Genomic DNA, 23,659 nt, shown 5'->3' on the forward strand with positions numbered 1-23,659 from the left:
AAGTGGGCTGAATGTGTGCCATCCAAATTCTTAGATGGCACACATGAACTGGTATGAACAGAAATTTAAAGAAGCCTTTGTAATTTTGATTAACCACCCTAATCTTAACAATAAAGGAGGCATAAAAATCCCAAGAATTTGGATGGCACACATTCAGCCCACTTAGTTTTCCAGCAAATCTTACTTCAGGACGCGAAACAATATTTCAACTTTTATTGGCCACTATCCATATTGCTTTGTTGTAATTTATATGAATACTTATATAAGTAATTTTTTTGTGTGAACAGTTTGCTCTCCAGATTAATTTAATTTTGTAACCTAATAGATAATAATAATAACAGGACTCTAGCTTTAATGTAGTAAAGGTTCTTTTTTTTTTTTTTTTTTTTCACCAGAGATCAGGCGAATAGCTTTAATGGTTGATCAGTAACTTTAGCATATCATGTAGATTTCAGTGCAGCTTGTTTCTTTGTATATATGTGTATACTCCAGATGATGACCTTAATGTGAAGTTCGATATGTCGAGTGTTTATTTTAGTTTATATTAAACTAAAGTTTTACTCTAACATTGAAGTTGTTTCCATAATTTTCATGATGTATTCTGATCACTGTAAGCATTGAGGAACAGATATATAACCTTATCTTTTAACCAATTTGATGGACATTTTCTCCTACAGTTATTTATTAATTTTAAGAATCTATAATGTAAATATTCTTTGCCATATTTCCAAAGCTCTGTATTTATGCCATCTAATCCAGTTGATTTTCTATTTTTTGATACCTTAAATTGCTTTTTTTTAGTTCTTCCAATTTTATTGGTTCTATATCAGTAGTGATTTCTTCATTATTATTTTCTATTATTAAATTTGGGTCATACCATAAATTCTTATAATGTTCTATCTATTGTTTCTCTTGTATTATGTTGATTTGTGCTGTATCTCTTTCTTTGTTATTTAAATTTCCTTAATATTTTGTAGGCTATGTTTTGTTTTCCATATATGTCTTCTATTTCATTAATAAATCTGTCCCAAGAATCTTGGTGAGCTTTCTGTACTATGGTTTTAGGTATATTTCATTTGTTTTAGTATATTTCTTCTGTTCCTTGGTATGTTTTTGAAGGAGTGATTTATATGTCATGTTTCTCATTTATTGCATTTTCTATATCTGTGTTCCAGATTTTCAATGTTTTTCTTTTTAATATTTTATTTTAGAGGACTTCAGAGGCTGTTTTATGGATTATCTTTATTATAAAGTTTTCCATTCTTCTTCTTCTTCTATATCTTCACTGATTTGGACTTCTTTTAGGTAATCTGTTAATCATGATCGATACAGAATTCTAATGCTTTTTTCTTGTAATAGATATATAGTTGATCCTTGAACAACGCAGGGGTTAGGAGGCCACTGACCTCCAGTGTTGTTCGAAAATCCACATAACTCATGACTCCTCAAAAACTTACCTACTAATAGTCTACTGTTGACAAGAAATCTTACCAATAACAAAAACAATCGATCAACACATTTTGTATGGCATGTATGTATTGTATACTATATTCTTACAATAAAGTGAGCTAGAGAAAAAAAAATGTTCTTAAAGAAAATCATAAGGAAGTGAAAATACATTTACAGTACTGTATTGATACCATAAGTTTACATCATCTGTTTACATGATGAATCATGTCTGTCAGTACCTACATCAATATTGTCTTATATGATACAAAAACTGTAAATGTTATATATATATTATTAACACTAGACAAAAAAATGAAAAGATAATGTGAAAAAGAAATTGATATTTATTTACAGGTATAATGATTCATGAATTGATAATGAAGAAGCATAGTTAGTTAGCGTAAAAAGCATTTTTGTGAAGTCGGAAAGCCGCACTTCTAATTAATTGTGAACTAATTGTATACAGAGTTCAGAGAAATTTGATAATGTTATGTGATGAAAGGGAAATTGATTGTAAAGTTTAGTTATGCCTAATTTTGTCTTTAGCCTGAGTTAAGTTATGTCATGTCAGAGTGTGTATATGTCTACCCACGTGTCTGATTGCCATGAGCATATATGTATTCTTTGTCATAGAGCTTAAGCGAGAATTGTAATCTAATCAAGTGGAAAACCAGACACGTGCTTTACTTTGTCTCCATTGTTATTTAGCTGAGTTAATCAGAGACAGATATTTTGATATGTGTAGTTTTAATCTTTGTAATTACCTTGACTTAGAATGAATAAACAGTTTTGTTTGTTAATAGCTTGCCTGATTCTGCCTTACCAATGCACTGTCTCAAAAAACATAGAACCTGTGTGTATCCTGAAGATAGAATAGCCACGACTTACTGATACTAAGTTTAAAATGTTGCTTGAATTAGAATTACATTTTAGAGATATTTCCGTGTTGAGCTGGACGTTTCTCTTGCATGTATGGGAAAAACATACAATTCCTCTACGCGATCTTTAATGGTGCAGTCGAAAAAACAAGTAAATTTTTAAAGATCAGTGAAGAGAAAACCAGGAAAATAGACAAGGGAAAACATTAATAAAACAAGGTATCCAGTTAGATAGAAAAACTGTTATCAATACAATGCTGTACGCAGATGACCAGATTATATTACAGACAAGGAAGATGACCTTCAAAAATCAGTTTATTAAATAAATAAAATAAACCAACAAGACACATTAAAGAAAATGCAAAAGATAATAAAAATCATGCCATTTAATGGTCAAGATTGTATTAGATCAGGGATGGCCAACCTACGGAGTATGCACCAAAAGTGGAATTAGATGATCAGAAGTGGCACATTGGACCCCAGTGATAATAATAAAAAAGTAAGCCTATTTATGCAAAAAGTATTAACCAAAAACCGATTTGTAGAAAAAAAGCTAAAACTTAATGTTATTTTTAACAATTTTATAGTTTTGTGCACATCTTTTGCACATTCGCTTCTTTAAACCTGAGGCCCCAAGCATTAGTAATAGCTGTGCATTGCAGGTTTTTGTCAGTCAGTTGACAACTGATACACATGGGCTATGGTGTTGTGCTTTGTTCATCCTTTGTGAACATTTGCAGTTTTGTACTTTTTCAAAAATTGAGCCTTGTTTTTACATTCAGTTACCCATCACAGTGCAAAAGAAAAAAAACAAAACAAAAGGTGAGAGTAAGCATGAATTCCATGAACAGTGGGAAAATGAGTTCTTATTTATAATGAATTTGTCAGGAAAATCATTGTGCATTGTTTGTGAAAACACTTTCTTACATAATACATGACATGATCTGAGCAACTGAAAGACCTTGTCCATGTTTATACAAATCTGTTGACATATGTGATGTAACCCAGTCAAGCATTTTTATAAGATGAATTGATGATAATTTTAATGTTTGTGAAGAACATATCAGTCTTGAATTGCTTAATGGAAAAACAAGAGGCTCAGACATATTTGAGAAAGTAAAATCATGATTTAAAAACCTAGAAAATGTACAACTAGATTCTAATAAATATATCATGTCTATATTAACATATTTTTCCAGGGAGTTTTAAAGAGTACAGGAGCACATGAAACGTAAAAGGTTGGCCACCACTGCATTAGATCAAAAATGGTCATAGAAAATAAAATAATACAACAGATGACACAGACTTAGGTTTCATAGTATCATATCCAAAAGACAAAGATAAAAAAATAAATAAATTTCAGAAAAATCTATGGAGCAATTAAAATGACACTGAATAAAAAAAAATGAGATGAGAAACCAAACTTAAATTTCATAAAGAATGGCAATGCCCACTCTATTACACAGTTCAGTAATATGGACTGTTAAAAGGAAAAATAAAAATAAAATACAGGCAAGCAGAAATGAAATTTTTAAGAACAATACAAGGATGTACAAATTAGAACCACATAAAAAATGAAAAGATCAAAGAATGTAGAGAGAAATGGACAGAGCATTTATACAAGATGGAAAGAAAAGAAGAAAAAAAAAAGAATTAGTATATATATATATATACCAAAAATAAGAGAGAGAGAAAGACCAGCTGTAAGATGAAAAGAAAATTAAAGTTGAAACAATAAAATGCCTAATCCTTGATCAAAAGAAGAACTGCTGAATTAGTATTCAGAGGAAAAACTTGAAATTTGACACACTGACATATTCTTGTCGCCACACATAAGCCAAGGAGACATATCTCTAAAGTCAAATATATGTAGTGGTCCCCCAATTCCCCCTGCTTTAATTACCTAATGACTTCTGGAAAAACTTGAACAAACCATCATAAATTGACCCCATTTTCACGAATATAATATACAAGATGGAAAGAAAAGAAGAAAAAAAAAAAGAATTAGTATATAAATCTATACCAAAAGAAGAGAGAGAGAGAAAGACCAGCTGTAAGATGAAAAGAAAATTAAAGTTGAAACAATAAAATGCCTAATCCTTGATCAAAAGAAGAACCGCTGAATTAGTATTCAGGGGAAAAACTTAAAATTTGACACAATGACATATTCTTGTTGCCACACATAAGCCAAGGAGACATATCTTAAAGTCAAGTATATGTAGTGGTCCCCCAATTCCCCCTGCTTTAATTACCTAATGACTTCTGGAAAAACTTGAACAAACCATCATAAATTGACCCCAATTTCACGAATATAACATAATTTTTTTGTGTATTCTTTAAGATGGTGTTTACCAAAGAATGAGACAACTGAGCCTTAGAGCAAGATCCATCAATTTCATTCTTGTCCTGAAGGCTAAAAATTTCATTCTTTCCTAATGTTATTAATGCTTCTATTTTTTTTAAATTTTGTATTCTCAAATTCAATTTTCCTCTTTCCAGCCATTTTTGAATGCATAAATATATATTGTACTAAATAATTTGGAACTTAACAGACAATAAACAGAGTAAAGTAAATTACAAGTCAGCTTTAACTATAGAATTCCCCTCTATGCTTGTGAAGTGATCCAGCACAGCAACTCATAGTATTTTTTTTTTTTAATGTAAATATGTACACCAAGTTTTCTGATCACTGGATAAAAAGTAAATGTTGATTGAGTTATTAGAAATCATTCATACTAATTGCAATGCTTCATTCTTGGTTGGGTTCTGTGATCTGTCAGTCATTCAGCAATTTCAGATAGAAGGTTATGCATTTCAACATACTCATGACAAAATTTTTACCTGTTGTAAAGTGTGGATCTACTGTATTATAATGTAAATGACAAATGGAGAAAGAAAATACAACAATGGACATCAAAAGAGTTACCACATCATGATATAAATAGCCCATTGGTGGGAATGAACTACATGGACTGTGTGGCCAGAGAGAGAACAAGTGTCTTGTCTCACTGGTTGTCATTAAAAACCAAAGTTGACTGGCCTAAGTGGTTAACATCACAGATTCGGATCCGAGATATTATTAAATAAGTTAACTGAAGAGAAGAAAATTCAAAAATAATATCTTTATTTACATAAATTAATGTTGGAGTAAATTTATGGTATTGCATTAACAGTGTGAGTAAAATGTGTATGTTTCACAAGCGCTATATACAAGTTTGCATTATAAATAAAACTTATCTCCTAAAGAGAAAAGGGTCCACAAACTTAACATCAGACAAAGAACATAAACCCCAAGCAACATTTCTTGTCTTTTCTCTTCAAGATCACAAAATTTGATGAGAATATACAAACTTCAAACTTATAATGCAGTTTCTTCCATTCTAAACAGTAGCCATAGAAATATAATCAGCTCATATCTTTTTTTTTTTTTTTTTTTTATGCAAAAGATAATAAAAATCTTGCCATTTAATGGTCCAGATTGTACAAGTTATCTTTTTTAAGCAAAAAGATAACTTGTGTGCAAGTTTTCTTAAGAAAGAATGTATTTCTTCTTTCATATCTTCTCTGCAATATCAGTTCCTTTTCTATTTTCTTAAAATACAAAGATAATTTAAAAGTTTTCCTTATCCTTAAAAACAAAAAGAATTAATCTCTTTCAGATACCTTCCAATATTTTGGAAATGTTACATTGCCATCTTCTGGGAACATAAAACTATGATATGTGCACGCAGGCACTAACAAGAACAAATGAGGCTGAAGAAGGCAACTGGCATTGGGTCTAGAGATCTAAAGGTGTCCCTAACAGGCTAAATTGGGTTGTCTTGGCTGTTGGGATGATGTTCTTAGGATGCAAGCTTTCCAAATTTTGGGCAGTTTCATGCATCCAAATTTGCTGAGGTTTAGGAAGTTTTTTTAGAGCCAAGGCTGATTCCAGGAATAATTTTTCATATTTATATTTGCTGCGGTGTAGTAAGGTGGCTTTCTTCCAGTGTATTCTGTGGTGGGTATCTAGCGCATGGTCCTCAAGTCCTGAGTGGCTGTATTGGTGAAACCGGATGTAGCCTTTGTGTTCGGATATCCTGATATTAGCTGTTCTGCCTGTTTGGCCATAGTAAGTCAGTTTACAACTGCAAGGGACCTGGTATTACTCCAGGTAGGTCTAGGGGAAGTGGCTGGTCTTTGGTGGATCAGAAAAGGGATGTCAATTTCTTATATGGTTTGTAACAGGTAGTCAGGTGATATTTTTCTAGGATTTTTGTTAGCTTTTCAGACATGCCCCAGATATAAGGAATGGTTATAGATTTAGTGTAATCTTTGTTATGAAGGTGGGGAGGGGATTGTGGCTAACTGGTTTTAATATTTTCTGGATTTTTTTTTGGGGGGGGGGGGGGGTTGTAGCCATTGGCTGAGGATATGGTTAAGTTCAGTAGTTAAGGCATTGTTATTTGAACAGATTAAGTAACTGCATTAAGTAAAAGTAACAGATTATGTAAAAGTAACTGCACTATCCAATAATCTTGGTTAGTGCAGTTACTTTTGATGTCTCCTCTCTCTATTCACCAATGTTTATCTTAAAGATAAACAGCCTTGTTTCAATTCACCATGAACTCAGGCTCTTTCATTTGGGAAGGTAAATTCTACAAACAAATGAGGGAACAGCCATGGGGTTTCTATTTTCTCCACCCCCCCCCCAGTTACTTCATGGAGATCTTTGAAGAAACATCCTTAACCTCTGAATCACACAGCCATACTGTTTGGCTTCACTATGTTGATAATGTGTTCTCCATCTTCTCACAAAGACTCTTAAAACCATGCTAATGACAATATCCCAGAATCCAGTTCGTTGTAGAAATAAAATAGTCTCCCCTTTTTAGATACATTAATTACACACTAACCTGACGGATCCTTGGCATTCTCAGTTTACAGAATCCTCCCCCCCCAAAACACAGATAGATGCACTAACCAGGTCACCCCTCCCAACTGTATGAGGTTATTAAAACTGTACAATAAGGCAATATCGATTAGTTCTGATAATAATTCCCTCACCACAGAACTTAAAACACATTCACAGCATCTTCTTAGCCAATGGCTACAATCTATACTAAATCAAAAAAAATAATGAAATCCCAAAAGCACATTCATTACCTCTCACATCCCCTCAAAAAAAAAAAAAAAAGAGAATACACCAAACCTATCACCATTCCCTAATTAATGAGTAATGGTTTTAATATACGATCTCCTGAAGTATTGCTGCAAAATAATAGTCACACAATCCTTAGCTGCTTTAAAGCCACCAACACTTTTTTTTTGTCAATTCTGTATATAACTTGATTTGTCTACATTCTGTAGCATAGAGTAATCCCTGATATTTAAAACATCGAGGGGGGGGGGGGGTGTCCACAAAATTCAAGTTTAAGTAAATATGTACCATACTAGGAAATGATAATTATAATGGAAATACCCTTTTTAACAGAACTGAATTCAAACAGAAATTTTAAACATAAGCGCCATTTGAACCGTGTTAAATCAAAATATACAGTGTAAAATAGAATTGCTTGTGTTTTCTAAACTGTGTTATTTCAAAATCATGTAAAAAAAAAAGCCATATAAAAAGAGAATTAGCTGTATGCACCTGTGTCCAGCAAATAAAAATTTCTTAGCATTGACATCATTTGCTAGAATATTCTAGCAAATGATGAACAAGCAACACGAAAAAAAAAAGAAACCTTTTTTAACTACTTCCAGATAATATCAAACACTGGTATCCCTTATTCAGTCTCCTAAAGACTAGCCATACTCCCTAGACTTGCCAGGTATCTACTAGGTGCCGTGCAGTGTAAGCTGTTTCAATATGGCTAAACAGGAAGAACAGTTAACATCAGAAGTGCTGAAAACAAGGACTACATCCACTTTGGGCTCTGACTATGCCTTGGACATTAATAACAGGATACAATGCAAAATAGGCTACCTTACTCCAACAGGAACAAATTTAAATATGAATGATTAATCCTGGAATCTGCTTAGTCTTAAGGAACTATCTAAACCTAACAAATCTGGCTGTATGAAACTGTCTCAAATTTGAGAAGCACTCATCCTTAGAACTTGAGCCCAACATCCAAGGCATTCATCCTATCTCACTAAAGGGAGGGAAGGGGGGGTTTACAATTTAAGGCTTCAGCTTGCCTTTGTTATTCTACTTCAGTCTTACCTATCCAATGTAGTGTCTGTGTGCACATATTAGTTTGTTCACTGTTCCTTGACAATGAAAATCTGACTTTGCTGAAATAGTGGAAATGTTAAAAGTTATTCTGTTTAATATAACAGTCTATATTGTAATTTTTTCATGCTAAAATGAATAACTTTACATTCTGGCAAAATGATCTGGCAGCCATTATCCTGTGCCCAAATTACTAGTTTATTCAGATCATCCTAAAAGAAGATGCTATACAAGTTAAACTTTATTCGGTTTTCCTAATAAAAGAACATTTCCATTCTTATTATTCAACAACAAAAAAATCAATAATAATAATAAACAACTTAAAACACAAAAATAACATCAGAAAAATACCAAGTCTGGGGATATTCTAGTTTCCAAACAAGTACCTTTTTCCAAACTGCACCTTGTTACAATTTCTGAGCCGAATAAATTGCCATTGAATAAAAGAATCATAAAAGGGATTAACATCAGTTGTGATAAACGAACGTCTCCAGTCTACCTACACAGAAAATATTAAATAAATATCTAAATACCATTTTAGTTTTAACATATACATACATACAGATAACTGGTTTGAATATACACAAACATGAAATACATGTTAATCTTAATATTTCTGATATAAATGAAGGCTTATAATCAATGGAATCATAAACTTGTAAAATGATGATGATGCTCTCTTAATTCAACAAAGCAACCAAAACAGGAATTTTTTTTGGGAGGGTAATGTTAGGAGAAAAGCATGTACACCCTACTTAGTACCTACTGCAATTAGATTTTATTGCTTTCTACTTTTAAGAGGCATTAATGAAAGTCAATGAAAAATGCAGACTATTTTATTTTTGGCCACAAGTATTGAAGCAAGACATTTTCACACTGTGGTGATAAAAATCCTTCAGGTCAATCCTACCTCTCAAAGTTTGTTAACATCGTCAAAGTAGTTTCTTTGGGGCATTTACAAAGCTAAAAACAAACAGGGAAGTTCTAACAGCCTTCCCATGTACTGATGAAACTACTCTTTATTCAGTTCTCAAATCACATTGCTTTATCATGATTTCAACTACTGATTCTTTCAGAGGAATCTTCAACTGTGGGGAATAGGAGAAAGCCACATATGTGGATGCAACTTGGCCTACTATAAAGACAATTAGAAATGTTAACATCCATCTTGAAGAACATACTACCAACATTATGGCTAGTCAGAAATAGCAGATACCATATCCCTTCCCACAAAAAAAGCCATAACAAATATGGGAAGTTTCTTTTGGAGTAGGCATGCAAAATGTAGCACTCTCCTAATCTAAAGTATGGTTTCATTAATTTGACCAAAATTTGGGAGAATTATTCTAAGACCACCATTCCCTCTCTCTAGACACACACACACACACACAGTCCTCAGAGTGCAAGCTAGGCTTCAGTTCTCATTGTTTTTTTTTGTTTTTTTTTTCAGTTACAATTTTGAACTGTTTCCACTAACCATTTGAATGTAGTGCTGCATGTTCTGTGATAAATGCTGCTCTGAATTCAGTAAATCAGCAGCCTAATAAATTATATTTATTCTGTTCTATTACCATTAAAGATTACATGATGAGAAAAATCAATACATTTTCCTGAGATATACCCAGTGTCTTCACATCAGATAAACAGGAAAATACTACCTTGAATGATACTTTCGATCTCCTATGTTGTTGCATTTTCTGACTGAATATACGTCATATACTGATTATTGTATTTTAAGCCTGTATAACTATTACTGTTTAAATTTTAAATATCATCAGAGCAGCTTTCTTCATGCATCACAAAGCCTTAATCTTTGGTTCTAATTCAGCATGCTGAACTGGAACAAGATTTCTACACTGAAGGGCATGAAAATGTCCAATTTCTCGCCTTCAATTGAGAAATGGTCAATGAGGTCTATTCTTCTTGAAGCTATGAACAATAAAGAAATAAAAATGAAAATAAACTTTCAAACCTTTTTTTAAAGCAAATTCAAAGCCTTTGGTCCAATTATAAAAACTAGTACATGCAATCATCATCATCAAATTCCAATGTACCTTCAAGGGGTGTGCAGGATATGGCAGTACTACATGAAAAATTTACACCACCACTAACTTCCTATCTACAATTTTCCTCCAAATCAATCTGTTACCTGTCAAGATTGATTTGGAGGAAACTTAACTCCAACATTATCAGATCTTGTATTTCTGCCTTCTAAGGCACTTTTTACTGTATCATTCCACCTATATCTTGGTCTTCCTCTGGGTTTTTTTCCTACCAACCTGGAAGACAACACTTGTTTTGCTAATCTTTCCTCTCCCATACTGTTTAAGTGACCATACCACCTGAGATTAGCTATGCCACCACATTCCTGGATGCTAACAATGGCAAGTTCTTTCCCAATATCCTCATTTTTAATATGATATTGCCATTGATGCCATCCGTTCATGCACTAATCTTTCTCAAGACTCTCACATCTGCGGTCTCTAGTCTTTCATCAAGTGTTTTATTTCTAACTTAGCTCTCAGATCCATAAGTTAAAATTGGCTTGAACACAGTCTTGCATACAGCTAATTTAGTGTTTTGACTAATTTCTCTCTTATTCCATATAAATTTATTCAGTTGACTTTCTACCATACCAGCTTTGTTGATTCTGTTGTTTATTTCCATATTTAATTTACCATCTTCACTAAACACTCTGCCTAAGTAGCTGAAATGTTTTGCTTGTTCTATAGGTTCTCCATTCACAATACAGTTGATATTTTCAATGCTTCTGCCTATTTTTATTCTCTTTGTCTTGTTATTGCTGACCTTTATACGATATCTATTACAATAGTTATTAAGTGTAGTCAGGGTATCTTGCAGACTTGTACAGGATTTATTTAGAAGTATAACATTGTCTGCATAAAGTAAAGAGCTGAGATTAACATCTCCAATTTTGATATCAGGTTTAATATCACTTTCCTTCATAATGTGATCCATGTAGATAATAAATAACAGAGGGGATAATGTACATTCTTGATCTGTACAACCAGATTTAACAGTAATTCATTCTGTATATCCTTCAATTCTAACTGCTGACTTGCAACTCAAATAAACTAAGTATTGCTTGATATAATGTCCTATTGACACAATACAACTATAGTGTTTTGAATAGCTTTTCTCTTGGCACCTTGTCATATGTCTTTTCCAGATCTACAAAACTTAATTACAGATCTTTGTTATTTTCCCAAGATTTTTCAACTATTTGTCGAAAGTGAAAAGCTGATCTTGACAGCTTCTATTTGGCCTGAATCCAGCTTGTTCTTCAATAACTGCACACCCTTGTGTCAGGAGGAAAAATTAGATAGAATTTAAATTGATAAGGGACATTGATAGATGAACAATGCAATAAAGGAAAATGTTGTGAAAGCAATAAAAAGAAAAAATTGATCAGCACCCTCAAGTGCAGTACAAACCAAAAGAGGACTAACATAGTAATTATAAAATCAGATCATGAGAAGAAATTAGCTAAGCAGTCAAAGGGAATCCCAAATAGCGTTTTAATGAGAATCAAACTCTAATATAAAATATGAAATAAAAGAACTAATTAAGTTTCTGCTTTTCAAAGGTTAAAATAATTCAAACTTCCAGCTGCTATACTTGAAACTCTGACTTTTGTGTGTGTGTGTGGGGGGGGGGGGAATAAATTAAGGTGCTTGGGGATGGAGTGGAGGGAGAAAAGAATAAAATGATGATCCTAAAAGCCTGCTAAGGCTTGGAGTGACAAAAGACTATCATATCAGTCATCCTATCAAACACACGTTCTTTGATATATATTCCAAAATTAGGGGCAGTGGGAAATAATATTTTTTTTCATCTAAATTCACTATAGCAAACTGAACTATAAACTATTTCTATGGTTCATCAGTTCACTAGAGTGTGTAATCTATTGTAGTATAAGCATACATAATACAAATTGTGGTGGTGGAAGGTGAATTTCTGCATTATCTTATAGAAGTTATGTTATAGGTTCTAAACATTTTGTTTTTAAATAAGCAGAATATGTTGAAAGATGTAATGGTTTTTCATATTAAAGAGATTAGCATTTTATTGTATATAGCATAATCAGATAGATGAGAATGAAAAATAAAAATCAGTGTTCAATGGGTAAAAAATCTGCAAAAATGATAGTAGCTTAAAGTTTTGTATTTTGAATAAATTGAAAAAAAAATTCACAATCTCAAAAAAAACTTTCAATTTCTTAACAAAGGATAAATACTGATTGAATCTCTGTTAAAAGAAAGAATAAATTTGTTAATCTAAATTGTATGATTAATATAATAGGATACCCCAAAAAAATCTTGATCATTAAATCATTTTAAATATCAATCTTTATTTTTTTTTAGGAATGAAACTAGCTAGTTAAAGAATTACAACTCAGGGAATTATAAGGGTACAATGTAATTTAAACATTTTTGCAGAATGAATAGCTTATTTACCTTTGCTCCCATTGACTGCAAATCTTTAATTGCAAGAGGAGGAAAATAATTCAGCCAGTAATCAGCATCAGCAAACTTTTTAATCTCTTCATCTCTTAGGCCTAGAGATTTCATAATCTGCCACTGATAGCGGGCAGCTCCACTCTTTGCTACAGCTTTACTCTACAAAAAAACATTTGATGACATAAAAGCCAATTCTTGTGCTGAAAGCAGTATATAGAACAGAGGATTACACTATATACTGCCAATTTACTGAATAAGATTTTAGTATGCTAAAACGTAATGCTTTACTAAAAATAAATTCTTATGAGTCAATGAATTTTCTAAAGCAATGTTTTTCCATTATCTTTTGAATATTTAATCACTTTCAATTATGAAGACAGAAGAGTAACTTTGCCTAAATCTTGCTATTTTTACCTCAGTACCTCCTGCCAATTGTAAAATGTGATATTTGCTGTGACAGTTGTTTAAATTCAGTTAGAAAGTGGTATGAAAGCATTCTGTATTGAAATTACTTCAAAACTGAAAATACAAGTTTGATCCTACATGTATAAACACCCACATTTTACAATTGGCAGGAGGTACTGAGGTAAATGATAATAATCATCTACTTTCTATTGTTTCAAAAATCATTCAGCTATATTAATTGAGGAACTGCATATTCTTCTTCTCCTACCGTTATGTCCACTTAGTGCAGAGCCCCGCTCTTTTGCCTCTATTTGGTTCAGTTTGCAGCATCAGTAGGGCAGACACCAATGGTCCGCAAGTCTTCTTTTAGGCTGTCTATCCATAGCTTTTTCGGGTGTCCTTTAGGTCATCGGCCATCTGGGCTAGGTGTAAGGGCTTGTACCACAACAGATTCCTTGTCAGCCCTGGTCAATCTCAGAGAAGATGAGACCCTCATCTTCTCTGGGATTGGGGCAATACCAAGAGTTTTCCAGGCATCTGGGAGGGCTCTACTATCAGACATCATATGGGATCCAAGGTACTAAAAGCTAGAGGTCTTAGAAAGTTCAGTACCATTGACTAGAATTGTGCCATTTCTTCGGGTGCAACATTCTAAATATTCAGTTTTTGCTATGTTAAGTTGTAAACTGAAGTCATCAAGTCATGTTTTCCACTGGTTGACCAGCAATTCTCAAGTTCCGCTCTGGTCTTGTAGGTCAGCATACAGTGGGGTCCATGGGTGAGATTGTTGAAGGTCTGCAGTCATTGTGTCCATGCACAGGATAAACAGAATTGGTGGTAGGGCAGATCCTTGGTGGATGCCCTGAATATTAAATGGCTTGGTGACACCAGCAGCATAGCAGATGGAGCTAGTGGTGTTAGTGTAGAGGAACTGCACCCAGCATATATAGGCTTTCGGGATGCCATGGGTTAGTAGAGAGTACCAAATCAGTTCATGTGAACCCGAAGTGTGAAGACACATTTCGGGTTCACATTTAATTCAAAATACGTTATTAATAAAAACAATGCTGTGAGGATTAACTGCAACATCAAGCATATGATTAAAATAAATAAATAAACTTGCTCTAATGAGTCTGCCTTAAAGTACACTATGGTTCACTGGATTGTGCCAACACTATAAATAAAAGTTTAGGAAAGCATTCAATTTTTGCCTTTATTTTAGAGGGAAAATGAAAAGGAAATCATTTTTATTTTTTATACAGCTCAGAAGAAATGGAAAAGTTTTCTCTCCTATCTTTAATATTTACTGAGGGCTAGCAATAAAAATATTCAGTTCTTATGTCTGATATATCTTCATCAAGTCAATATAGATTACACATTTCAAAAAATAGTAAAACTTTCTAATGGCAAATGAAAAGGCCCAGAAGTGTCTTATTAAAGAAAAATATCTTGTATGTAATACACTTAAACAAACTGCAGATTTATTATCTTTATCAAGAAAAGCCCAATCTTGGATTTGAATTCAAGTTGAACACTCCAGGATTCCTTTAAAAATTTGTGGGGGTGAGGATCTGAAGTTTTAGCTGCCAGCTTCTCTAGATATCATGACACAAAACAAAGAACTTTAATTTCCTCTTACTTTTTTAAATCCTATGGAAAATTATAAAGACTTATGTTTTTTCTCTATAAGACTCATTAAGAAAAGGAATAACCACTGAGGACCAAACTTTGTATATTCTCCTCAACACCTGTGTCATAATTAGCATTCTTTCTATGGCTCCCATCTACAAAAGATTTATTTGTAAACCAACAGTACACTTGTACTATGGGTGGACTAAAGATTTTTTTCTTCTACTTTTATTGAGTTTATATATATACAGGGTGATCAAAATTAAACTATCCCTGCTTAAGGCCTTGTGGAGAACCATCCAGTGATCCAAATGCTCTGAAACTTTGCCAAGAATACGTTGTGCATCATGTGGAAGTGATTTCTGTGAAAAAAAAAAAGTAGTTCCAAAATTCACCACAAGGGGCACTGTAAATACCAAATGAATGAAATCTGCATATCACGCAACTCAGCAGGTTCCAGGAGGGTTTAAAAAGATGGACATGGGATTTTTCCCTTCATTCTGGTTGTTAATACCATCTACAGTGATAGCACTAACCTTACCCTTACCCCAACGTGCTTGACTCATAAAGCTGTACTACGTAAACAATTGCAATACTGTTGCTGCATTCCACTATCTCCATGTGCTCGGCGATGAATGATTAGTCATTTTGAAGAAACAGGATTGTTGGGAGTTAGACTTGGCGAGTTGCAAACCAATCAGTTCACAACAAGTGAACAAAGTTGCTACTGCCATTGGGAAGCAGTCCATGAATAACAGCATTAGTTCCTGCAGTGCATGTGCTGTATCCATGCAAAGACATGGATGTACCTTATATGAGAGTGGTCTGAAAAGTTCTCGGCCTAACAATGAAAAAAAAAAAAAAAAAATTTATAATTTCAAAATTATTTTTATTTTTCAACATAATCTCCCTTAAGACTAATACATTTATTCCAGCGATGTGGCGCACTATTATCCTATCCCTGTAGTCGGTTTCTGTGACCTGCTCAGTTACTGCCGAGAGGTATGAGATATGAAAAACAATTTTGTTGTGCAGCAGCAGTGCCTGTGGAACTATTATTATTATTATTGCATGACACCTCCAGGGAGTTCAATGACTCATCAAAAGAGGGCACTTACTCTACAACTCTCTGCATCCACCACTCAAATTCACCAACCAACTACAACAATCAGCTACAACAATCATCATCTACACCAATGCCATTTATCACCATTAGTATTTTCACAGACAATCACAAACATCCATGTCCACAAAGGGATACGAACCTGCAGCCTTTTGGTTGGAGAGTGGATACGCTACCCACTTGTCCAACCATGCTGGCAGATTCTTCATCAGATATTGCTTATGCATGATGCACAATGTATTCCTGCAAAGTTTCACTGCATTTGAATCAATGGGTAGCTCTCCAGAAGACCTTAGGAAGGGATATTTTAATTTTGATCAACCTGTGTGCGTGCATGCGTGTCCCAATCTTACACATAGATTAACTTTAACCCTCAGCATTCTTCTAATATGTTTTAGACATGAAACAAGAGCAATGAGCTACCAGAATACATTAATACTATGGTGCTTTTCTCAAAAACTTGAAAGTTTCTCATATCATCAATAACAAAAAAAAAAAAATTTTTAAATTAGAAGTTAACATTTCAAATAGTATTTCTCATTTATGTATGTTAATACATAAATGAGAAATAAATGCAATGCATAAATTATTTTATAAAGCAATTAACTGCTTTTTTCCCTTCAAAGTATAATTATATTCACCCACAAAAAAAAAAAAATAATTATTATTATTATAAGCATTCCATTCATCAGTGGAGTTATAGATCTTTAGGGTCCATGACCTGTCAAGTATCCTTGGCTTTCCTAACCATAATTTGTTTAAGTAAGATAAGGCAATCAGTCTGTCTGTCTGTAAATATACTTTTGTGTATAAATTTTATGTTTCTTCCTCAACCAGTTTGCTTAACTGCAAGATGAAAACCTAAGTTTCTAAGAGGATAAGTCCTGCCGCCATATGCAATTTATATATTAATGAAAGGTTTAACTAGTAATATATACAACTGTTTGCAGATGATGCAAAACTGGAAAGAATGATGAGGGATCAAGCAGATGTTATGGCCTTACAGGAGGACTTGAATAGATTGTATGAGTGAGCAATAGTATCATCATCAAATTCCTCCTACAATGTGAGGAATTTGATGATATACTATTGATGATGATAATTGTTAGTAATGATTATGATTGTACCCTAAAGGGGTTTACAGGATATGATAGTACTACATGAAACTTGCATCACTATTAACTTCTCATCTACAATTTTCCTCCAAATCAATCTATTACATGTCAAGACTCCAACGTCATCAGATCTTGTATTTCTGTTTTCTAAGGCACCTTTTATTGTATCAATCCACCTATATCTTGGTCTTTTTCCTGTCAACCTGGCAGAGAACAAATGTTTTGCTAATTTTTCTTCTCCCATTTTGTTTAAGTGACCATACCACCTAAGACTAGCTCTACTAACACATTCCTGGATGCTAATGTCAAGTTCTTTCCTAATATCCTCGTTTTTAATATGATATTGCTATTGATTCCATCTATTCATGCCCCTAATCTTTCTAAGACTTTCATATCTGCAGTCTCTAGTCTTTGATCAAGTGTTTTATTTCTAACCTAGCTCATGGATCCCTTAAGTTAAAGTTGGTTTGAACACTGTCTTGTATATAGCTAATTTAGTGTTTTGGCTAATTTCTCTCTTATTCCATATAAATTTATTCAGTTGATTTCCTACCATACCAGCTTTGAAGATTTTGTCCCATTGTTGCCTACCAAATTTCAGAACCTTACACTTGGCAACACTGAATTGACAGTTCCATACTATTGCCCATCATAACCACAATATAAAATGATGATGATGGGCAATACTATAGAACTGTCAAATCAATGTTGCCAAGTGTAAGGTTCTGAAATTTGGTAGGCAACAATGGGATGCAAAGTATGCACTTAATGGAGAAATTCTGGAGGAAGTTGAGGAGATAAGAGATCTTGGAGTGGTGGTGGACAAGGATCTGAAGTTCAGAAGTCACATTGCACAAGTTGTGAAGATATCACATCAGATTATGTCAATGATGTGGAGGACCTTAACTTGTAGAAATTAAAAAAAGGTTCTGTTCCATTGTACAAGATCTTGATCAGGCCTTGTACCGATTATTGTGCACAGATTTGGCTCTCTGGTATTCATGGTGATGAGAAAATGTTGGAAACAATCCAGAGAAGACCGACTAAGGTCGTAACTGGTCTCTGGGATATGAGGACAAATTGAGAGAATGTAGTTTGCAAAGCCTTGTGAATAGGAGGAAGAGAGGGGATGTGATTGAGACATTTAAGTTGGTGAAAGATTTTTACCAGATTAACGTGGAAAAAGTTTTTCAAAGAATGGGGGAAGGGGGTAGAATAAGGGAATATTATCTAGAAGTTATATAAGGAGGGTGTGAGCAGGGGCATAAGGAGTAGGTTCTTTGCATGGAGAGTGGTTGGTCGGTAGAAAACTGCCTGACATTGCGGTGAATGCAAATAGATTGGATTAGTCCAAAGCATGGTTTGATGGCTTTGTGTGTAACAGTGTTTGCCTCCCACAATGAGTCTTTAGATTCCATGGAGGTTTCCCCTTCAGGCGAAAAGTCTCTATAAAGATTCTTTGCATCTTAGACAAGATTGGAACCAAGGTCTTTCCAATGAAATAACACTGTTGATACCGACTGAGCTATGGAGGCTCATGATAATTATAAACAAAGTTAAAATTAGAACAGTTTCATTAAGTAAAATAGTGCAGGACAAGCTAGAGACAAGATAAATATTCAAAAGATAATGGAAAAATATTGCTTGAGAAAATTCAGTGACTCATAAGAATCTATTTTTAGAATAGCATTTAAGTACTACAAATGAAAAACCAGGAATGGAATCTATGGAAAAGATTTGAGGTTATTGAGAAGCTACCGCTGTACAAAAGGAAAATTATGGACAAAAGTACAGAACCTGCAATATTCCAGCATTAGTGAGGAATATCATGATTAAGTTTACATTATTACTAATGTCCTGTAAACAATTTTCCTCCAAATTATTCTATCCCTTGTCAATACTTTTATATTATTAGATCTTGGTCTTTCTCTGGGTCATTTTTTCTTGCAAAGATGGTAAGAAAAAAGAATCCAAAAGACTGATGAGAAAATTTTCACAAATGTCCCTATCAGTGACATGGTTCTTTTCTTGCAAAACAAATTTCTAATATTAGAGCCCTCTTTGCCCACATACTACATTCTTGGTTACTTCACATGGTAATTTTTACCTACAAAAATAAAAGAAGATATGGCCATGAGCTCGTCACTTTCTTCTACTATTGCCAACCTTGATATGGAAGCTTTTGTTATATGGCCAACAGCTACCTGAATAAAAAGCAAACACACAATTTACCAGTGAAATTGAAAACCAAAACTCACTTCCACTTCTGGATACATTTGTCACATGGATTTACTCAGGCAGTCTTATCCTTCACTGTCTACCTCAAGCCAACCTATGCATACATGTAGACCTTTTACTAAAACTTGGAGTCAGTGACCACCCCACCCCCACTCAAAAAAGAGCAGTAACTCTAATGAGCAAACTCTTCAGCATGAATTAAAATTATTAGTAACATTTAGAAACAATGGCTATTGGAAAAATTCCATCAACAAAATTCTTCACATTATTAATCACCTAAAAATGAAAATAACATAATTATAGTAAGACCATAGCATTCCATAAAATAAAGGGATATCAGAAAAAAAAAAAAAAAAAATAGAATGCTACACAATTACACCTTAATACCACCTTTAAAACTACTACAAAACTGAAGAACATATTTAATTTCTCCAAGGATTCCCATCCCTCCACCATGGAGTGTACTGAATTCAGTGCACCAGTAACTTACCACATACTGATAAAGCACTATGCAAATGCCAATCCAGAAAAAGAACACAAATGACACATAAAATTTAATAATTTTGGTAAATTAGGTCTCTCTAATCATGCTCTTAACACCTATTCCTTACTGTGACTTTTTTTCTTGACTACTTGTATTAGAAACTATAACACATTTTAGGAATGTTAGTCAAGTGAGTAATATTTATTATCTGACTAGTTTCACCGATTTTTGCTATTGGCATCTGCAGGGATACAGGTAAGCAATATGAAAGTAACAGACTAGGTTTTAACTGACAGTTCTAATTCATACAAAATTAGTACTGTGCATGAGACAATATGCGTGTCATGGGTACATGATTTATTTGTTTAGAGACATAATGTAATTGGCATGAAAGTTCATTTCTTTGGTGTTTAGTGATCTAATTAAAATTTTCCTAATCTCCAGTAGGATTAGACCTTGATTCTTATTTAGGTTTCCTGTTGAATGGGTGACGATAGCAGCTTCCGTGAAGGTTCTGGAATGGCAGTTCTCGTCTATATAGGGCATATGACTCTTATCCCACTCAATAAGATGGTTGTAGTGGCGAAGTGGGAAGAAAGGCCTGAAATATCTTGTCTGTTGTTTCTAACATAGCCTATGTGCTCCTTCTGTCTCGTTTCGAAGCTTCTAGAGGTCTGACCAATGAAATGAACTTTTACACCAATTACATTATGTCTCTAAACAAATAAATCATGTACCCGCAACATGCATATTGTCTCACGCACAGTACTAATTTTGTATGAATTAGAACTGTCAGTTAAAACCTAGTCTGTTACTTTCATATCGCTTACCAATTGTATCCCTGAAGATGCCGATAGCAAAAATCGGTGAAACTAGTCGGATAATAAATATTACTTACTTGACTAACATTCCTAAAATGTGTTATAGTTTCTACCTGTTCCTTACATTGTACTATAATTTGGTATAAATGCACATTTAAGGAAGTCTATGATCCCCTTCCCCAACATGACAGACCAGAGAAAGAGTTTAGTACAAAGTTATTCTCTTATGTACCATTTCTTTTTTTCCCATGGAAAAAAAGAAATGGTACGTAAGAGAATAGAAATAAATGGGAAATAGGAAGAAATGGCAGGAAATAAAACAAAAGAAATTGTATGGAAATAGGAAGGAAACTGATGACAATATACAAAGGATTGGTAGTAAACATGAAGAACAAAAAACACAACATGAAAAAGTAGAAATGCAAATAATGGTAGATGTATATATGAAAGAACTAAAAGAGTATGAAATTATAAAAATGAAAATACAGAATTAATGCTTATTCTTTGAAATCTTATGTTAGCTGAAACTGTCACGTACCAGTAACCAGTCAAAGCTTTATGAGTCATCTTCACTTACAAAGAGGGAGAGGTCACAAGTAATGAACATTAGTCAGCTTCCCAATTTGTCTGGTAGATGTGCCTGAGATCAGAGTACTAGCAACATTGCTTATAAATTGCATTAAATATATTTATATGCAATTTCAATTAGATTAATTTGCATTTGATATATAAGTTATTTTGTATAATACGTTTCATAGGACAGCACACAAGAGAATGGGAATTAAAATTATGGTGTCAACGTACCTTTTGTTCATGAGTTCATCCTGAGAAACTTTGTGGTGCAGTGACTGTGAAATGTATTCTTTACCAATAGTGAATGAATTCTGGTTTGAAAGTAAGAGTGGTGAGACAGTGTTCAGGAAGCGCTCTTAGAGTGAATGCCAGAATGATTTTTTTTTTTTTGCACCGGTTAGTTCTTTGCTAGGTTATTGGCATTGGTGAGACATGGTTGACAGAAGATAATATAGTGAGTGGGATAGAATGTGAGGGGGTATAGTGTTCTCAAGGAGAACAGGAAGAGGAGGGAGTGGTATTGCTGATAGTAGGAAATGAACTGTAGCCAAAAAAAAAAAAAAAAAAAAAAAAAAAAAGATTAGGAATTTAGCACAGGTCATGAAAGCAGTGCATCTAAAGCTATCTAATGTGAATAGAAGCCATAAGAAAAAAATATATAGTTGATTACTGCTGTTGGCCAGAGGATGATCAGATGGTATAGTTCGCCCACCGATTTGAGGTCCCTCGAAACTACTGCGCATGTCAGAAAAAGGAGAATCCATTCCGATAATAGGGTAATCAGTCTGTCTTCTGGGATGTAATAATAAACAAACTGAGTTTGTTTATTATTACTACAGGTCGGAAAATTTAGCTTTTCTTTTACGAACATTGTTGTTTTTAAAGTGTGACTATTTTGCTTGTATAACAGTTGGAAAAATGTACGTAGAGTGTTAATATGTGCAAATACTGCGTTCTACATAAAACAATGTCACTTCGCTCTATGATAAGTTTCCTTTTATTCTGGGACTTTTTAAAACAAAATCCGATTTCATGAAGTATTTTCCTTAAAGTTTCTCTTTTCCAAGGAAAATAAATTTTTTCTTTAAGCACAGGAATCAATTTCGGAACAGTTGGCACTCTTTTCTCGAATACATAAAATTCGTGAATAGCTCTTCTTATAACATCTACATCAAAATCATTCAAAGCTACGGTTTCGATGGTTTTCTTTCTCTGGCGCTTTTTTTTTTTTAGGAGATTTAAATTTTGGCTTACCTTCACCTTTTGATTCCCTACGAATTCTTTTAACAGTCGACCCCGATACGCCCACAATTGCACTTGCACATTTTATGACTTGAGAAAGGGGAACAAGAAGACGGCCTTCTGATGATTCTTTTTCGCAGAATGTCAGCACATTATTCAATATTCCTTTGCAAGAGCTACTGAAACGTTTAACAACAGAACTTGTTGACTGTACTGGATCCATCATACAAATTAATAATAAAAAAATAATGCAAAAAGAGAACAACAAAAATCAAGCTAGTACTAGTACAGCGACAGACAAGAAAGCACGTGATTTCGCATGTTGGCGACCAATTCGTACATCCTTCATTTCTTTCTCCCCTTCAGCATGAATCGACTATTCTTGGCACAAAGCCAAGAAGGGATCTAGAAATGGTGGGCAAACTATATGCATCAGCAAATAAGTTCAATGAGTAGAGTGCAAGAGATCATAATGAATGAAGCTACAACTAAGGAAACATAGAATGAAAGGACATGTGGGTGGAAGGAAATTAATTTATGCAGTTACTAAGAAAGGTACTGGAAGTTTCAGGATGCTAGCTCTAGTAATTGAATCAGAAGACTTATCTGTAACCAAGGTGACTACACTGCCACCAACTGTTGAGAGTGATGAAAGTCAACAATTTTAGTGAAATTTTAGTTAAACCAGTGGTATATGTGAAATTACTGAGTTGATAATTATGACAACCCCAGACAACTGTTTATAGTAGTATCATGGCTTAAGAAACTGCAAGAGCTGGATGTCAATAGTACATGGGCAACTATTAAGGGGGTTTGATGGGAGTAGTAGTAGCCAGCATGCCTCATCAGGATAAATCAGGGAACTTAACGGATGAGTAAATTTAAACAAGAGCTGGGGGGGGGGAGTTTGGAGAAAGGGAATATAAAGGTGATCAGCAAGCACATGAACAGCACAAGGCAGAAGGATAATTAACATGTATGTAAGGAAAGCAAAATCAGAGTAT

The 23,659-nt window shown here is 33.8% G+C and overlaps 1 protein-coding gene across 2 annotated transcripts in view; it reads right to left on the bottom strand.

The window, feature by feature from the left end:
- The window catches only part of LeuRS (Leucyl-tRNA synthetase), a 388,197-nt gene that overhangs the window by 328,780 nt on the left and 35,758 nt on the right, over window positions 1–23,659 (bottom strand). For both annotated transcript variants that reach the window (XM_090395982.1, XM_090395980.1), the window contains exons 5-6: window positions 13,023–13,184; window positions 8,931–9,043 (exon numbers count right to left, since the gene is read on the bottom strand). In XM_090395982.1, the coding sequence (XP_090252108.1) occupies window positions 8,931–9,043; window positions 13,023–13,184 (275 nt within the window). The remainder of the gene's footprint in view (window positions 1–8,930; window positions 9,044–13,022; window positions 13,185–23,659) is intronic.

Source organism: Typopeltis vanoorti, chromosome 7, assembly GCF_054136105.1.
Source record: "Typopeltis vanoorti isolate ZY-2024b chromosome 7, IOZ_Tvanoo_1.0, whole genome shotgun sequence".
NCBI classification, from domain to species: domain Eukaryota; kingdom Metazoa; phylum Arthropoda; class Arachnida; order Uropygi; family Thelyphonidae; genus Typopeltis; species Typopeltis vanoorti.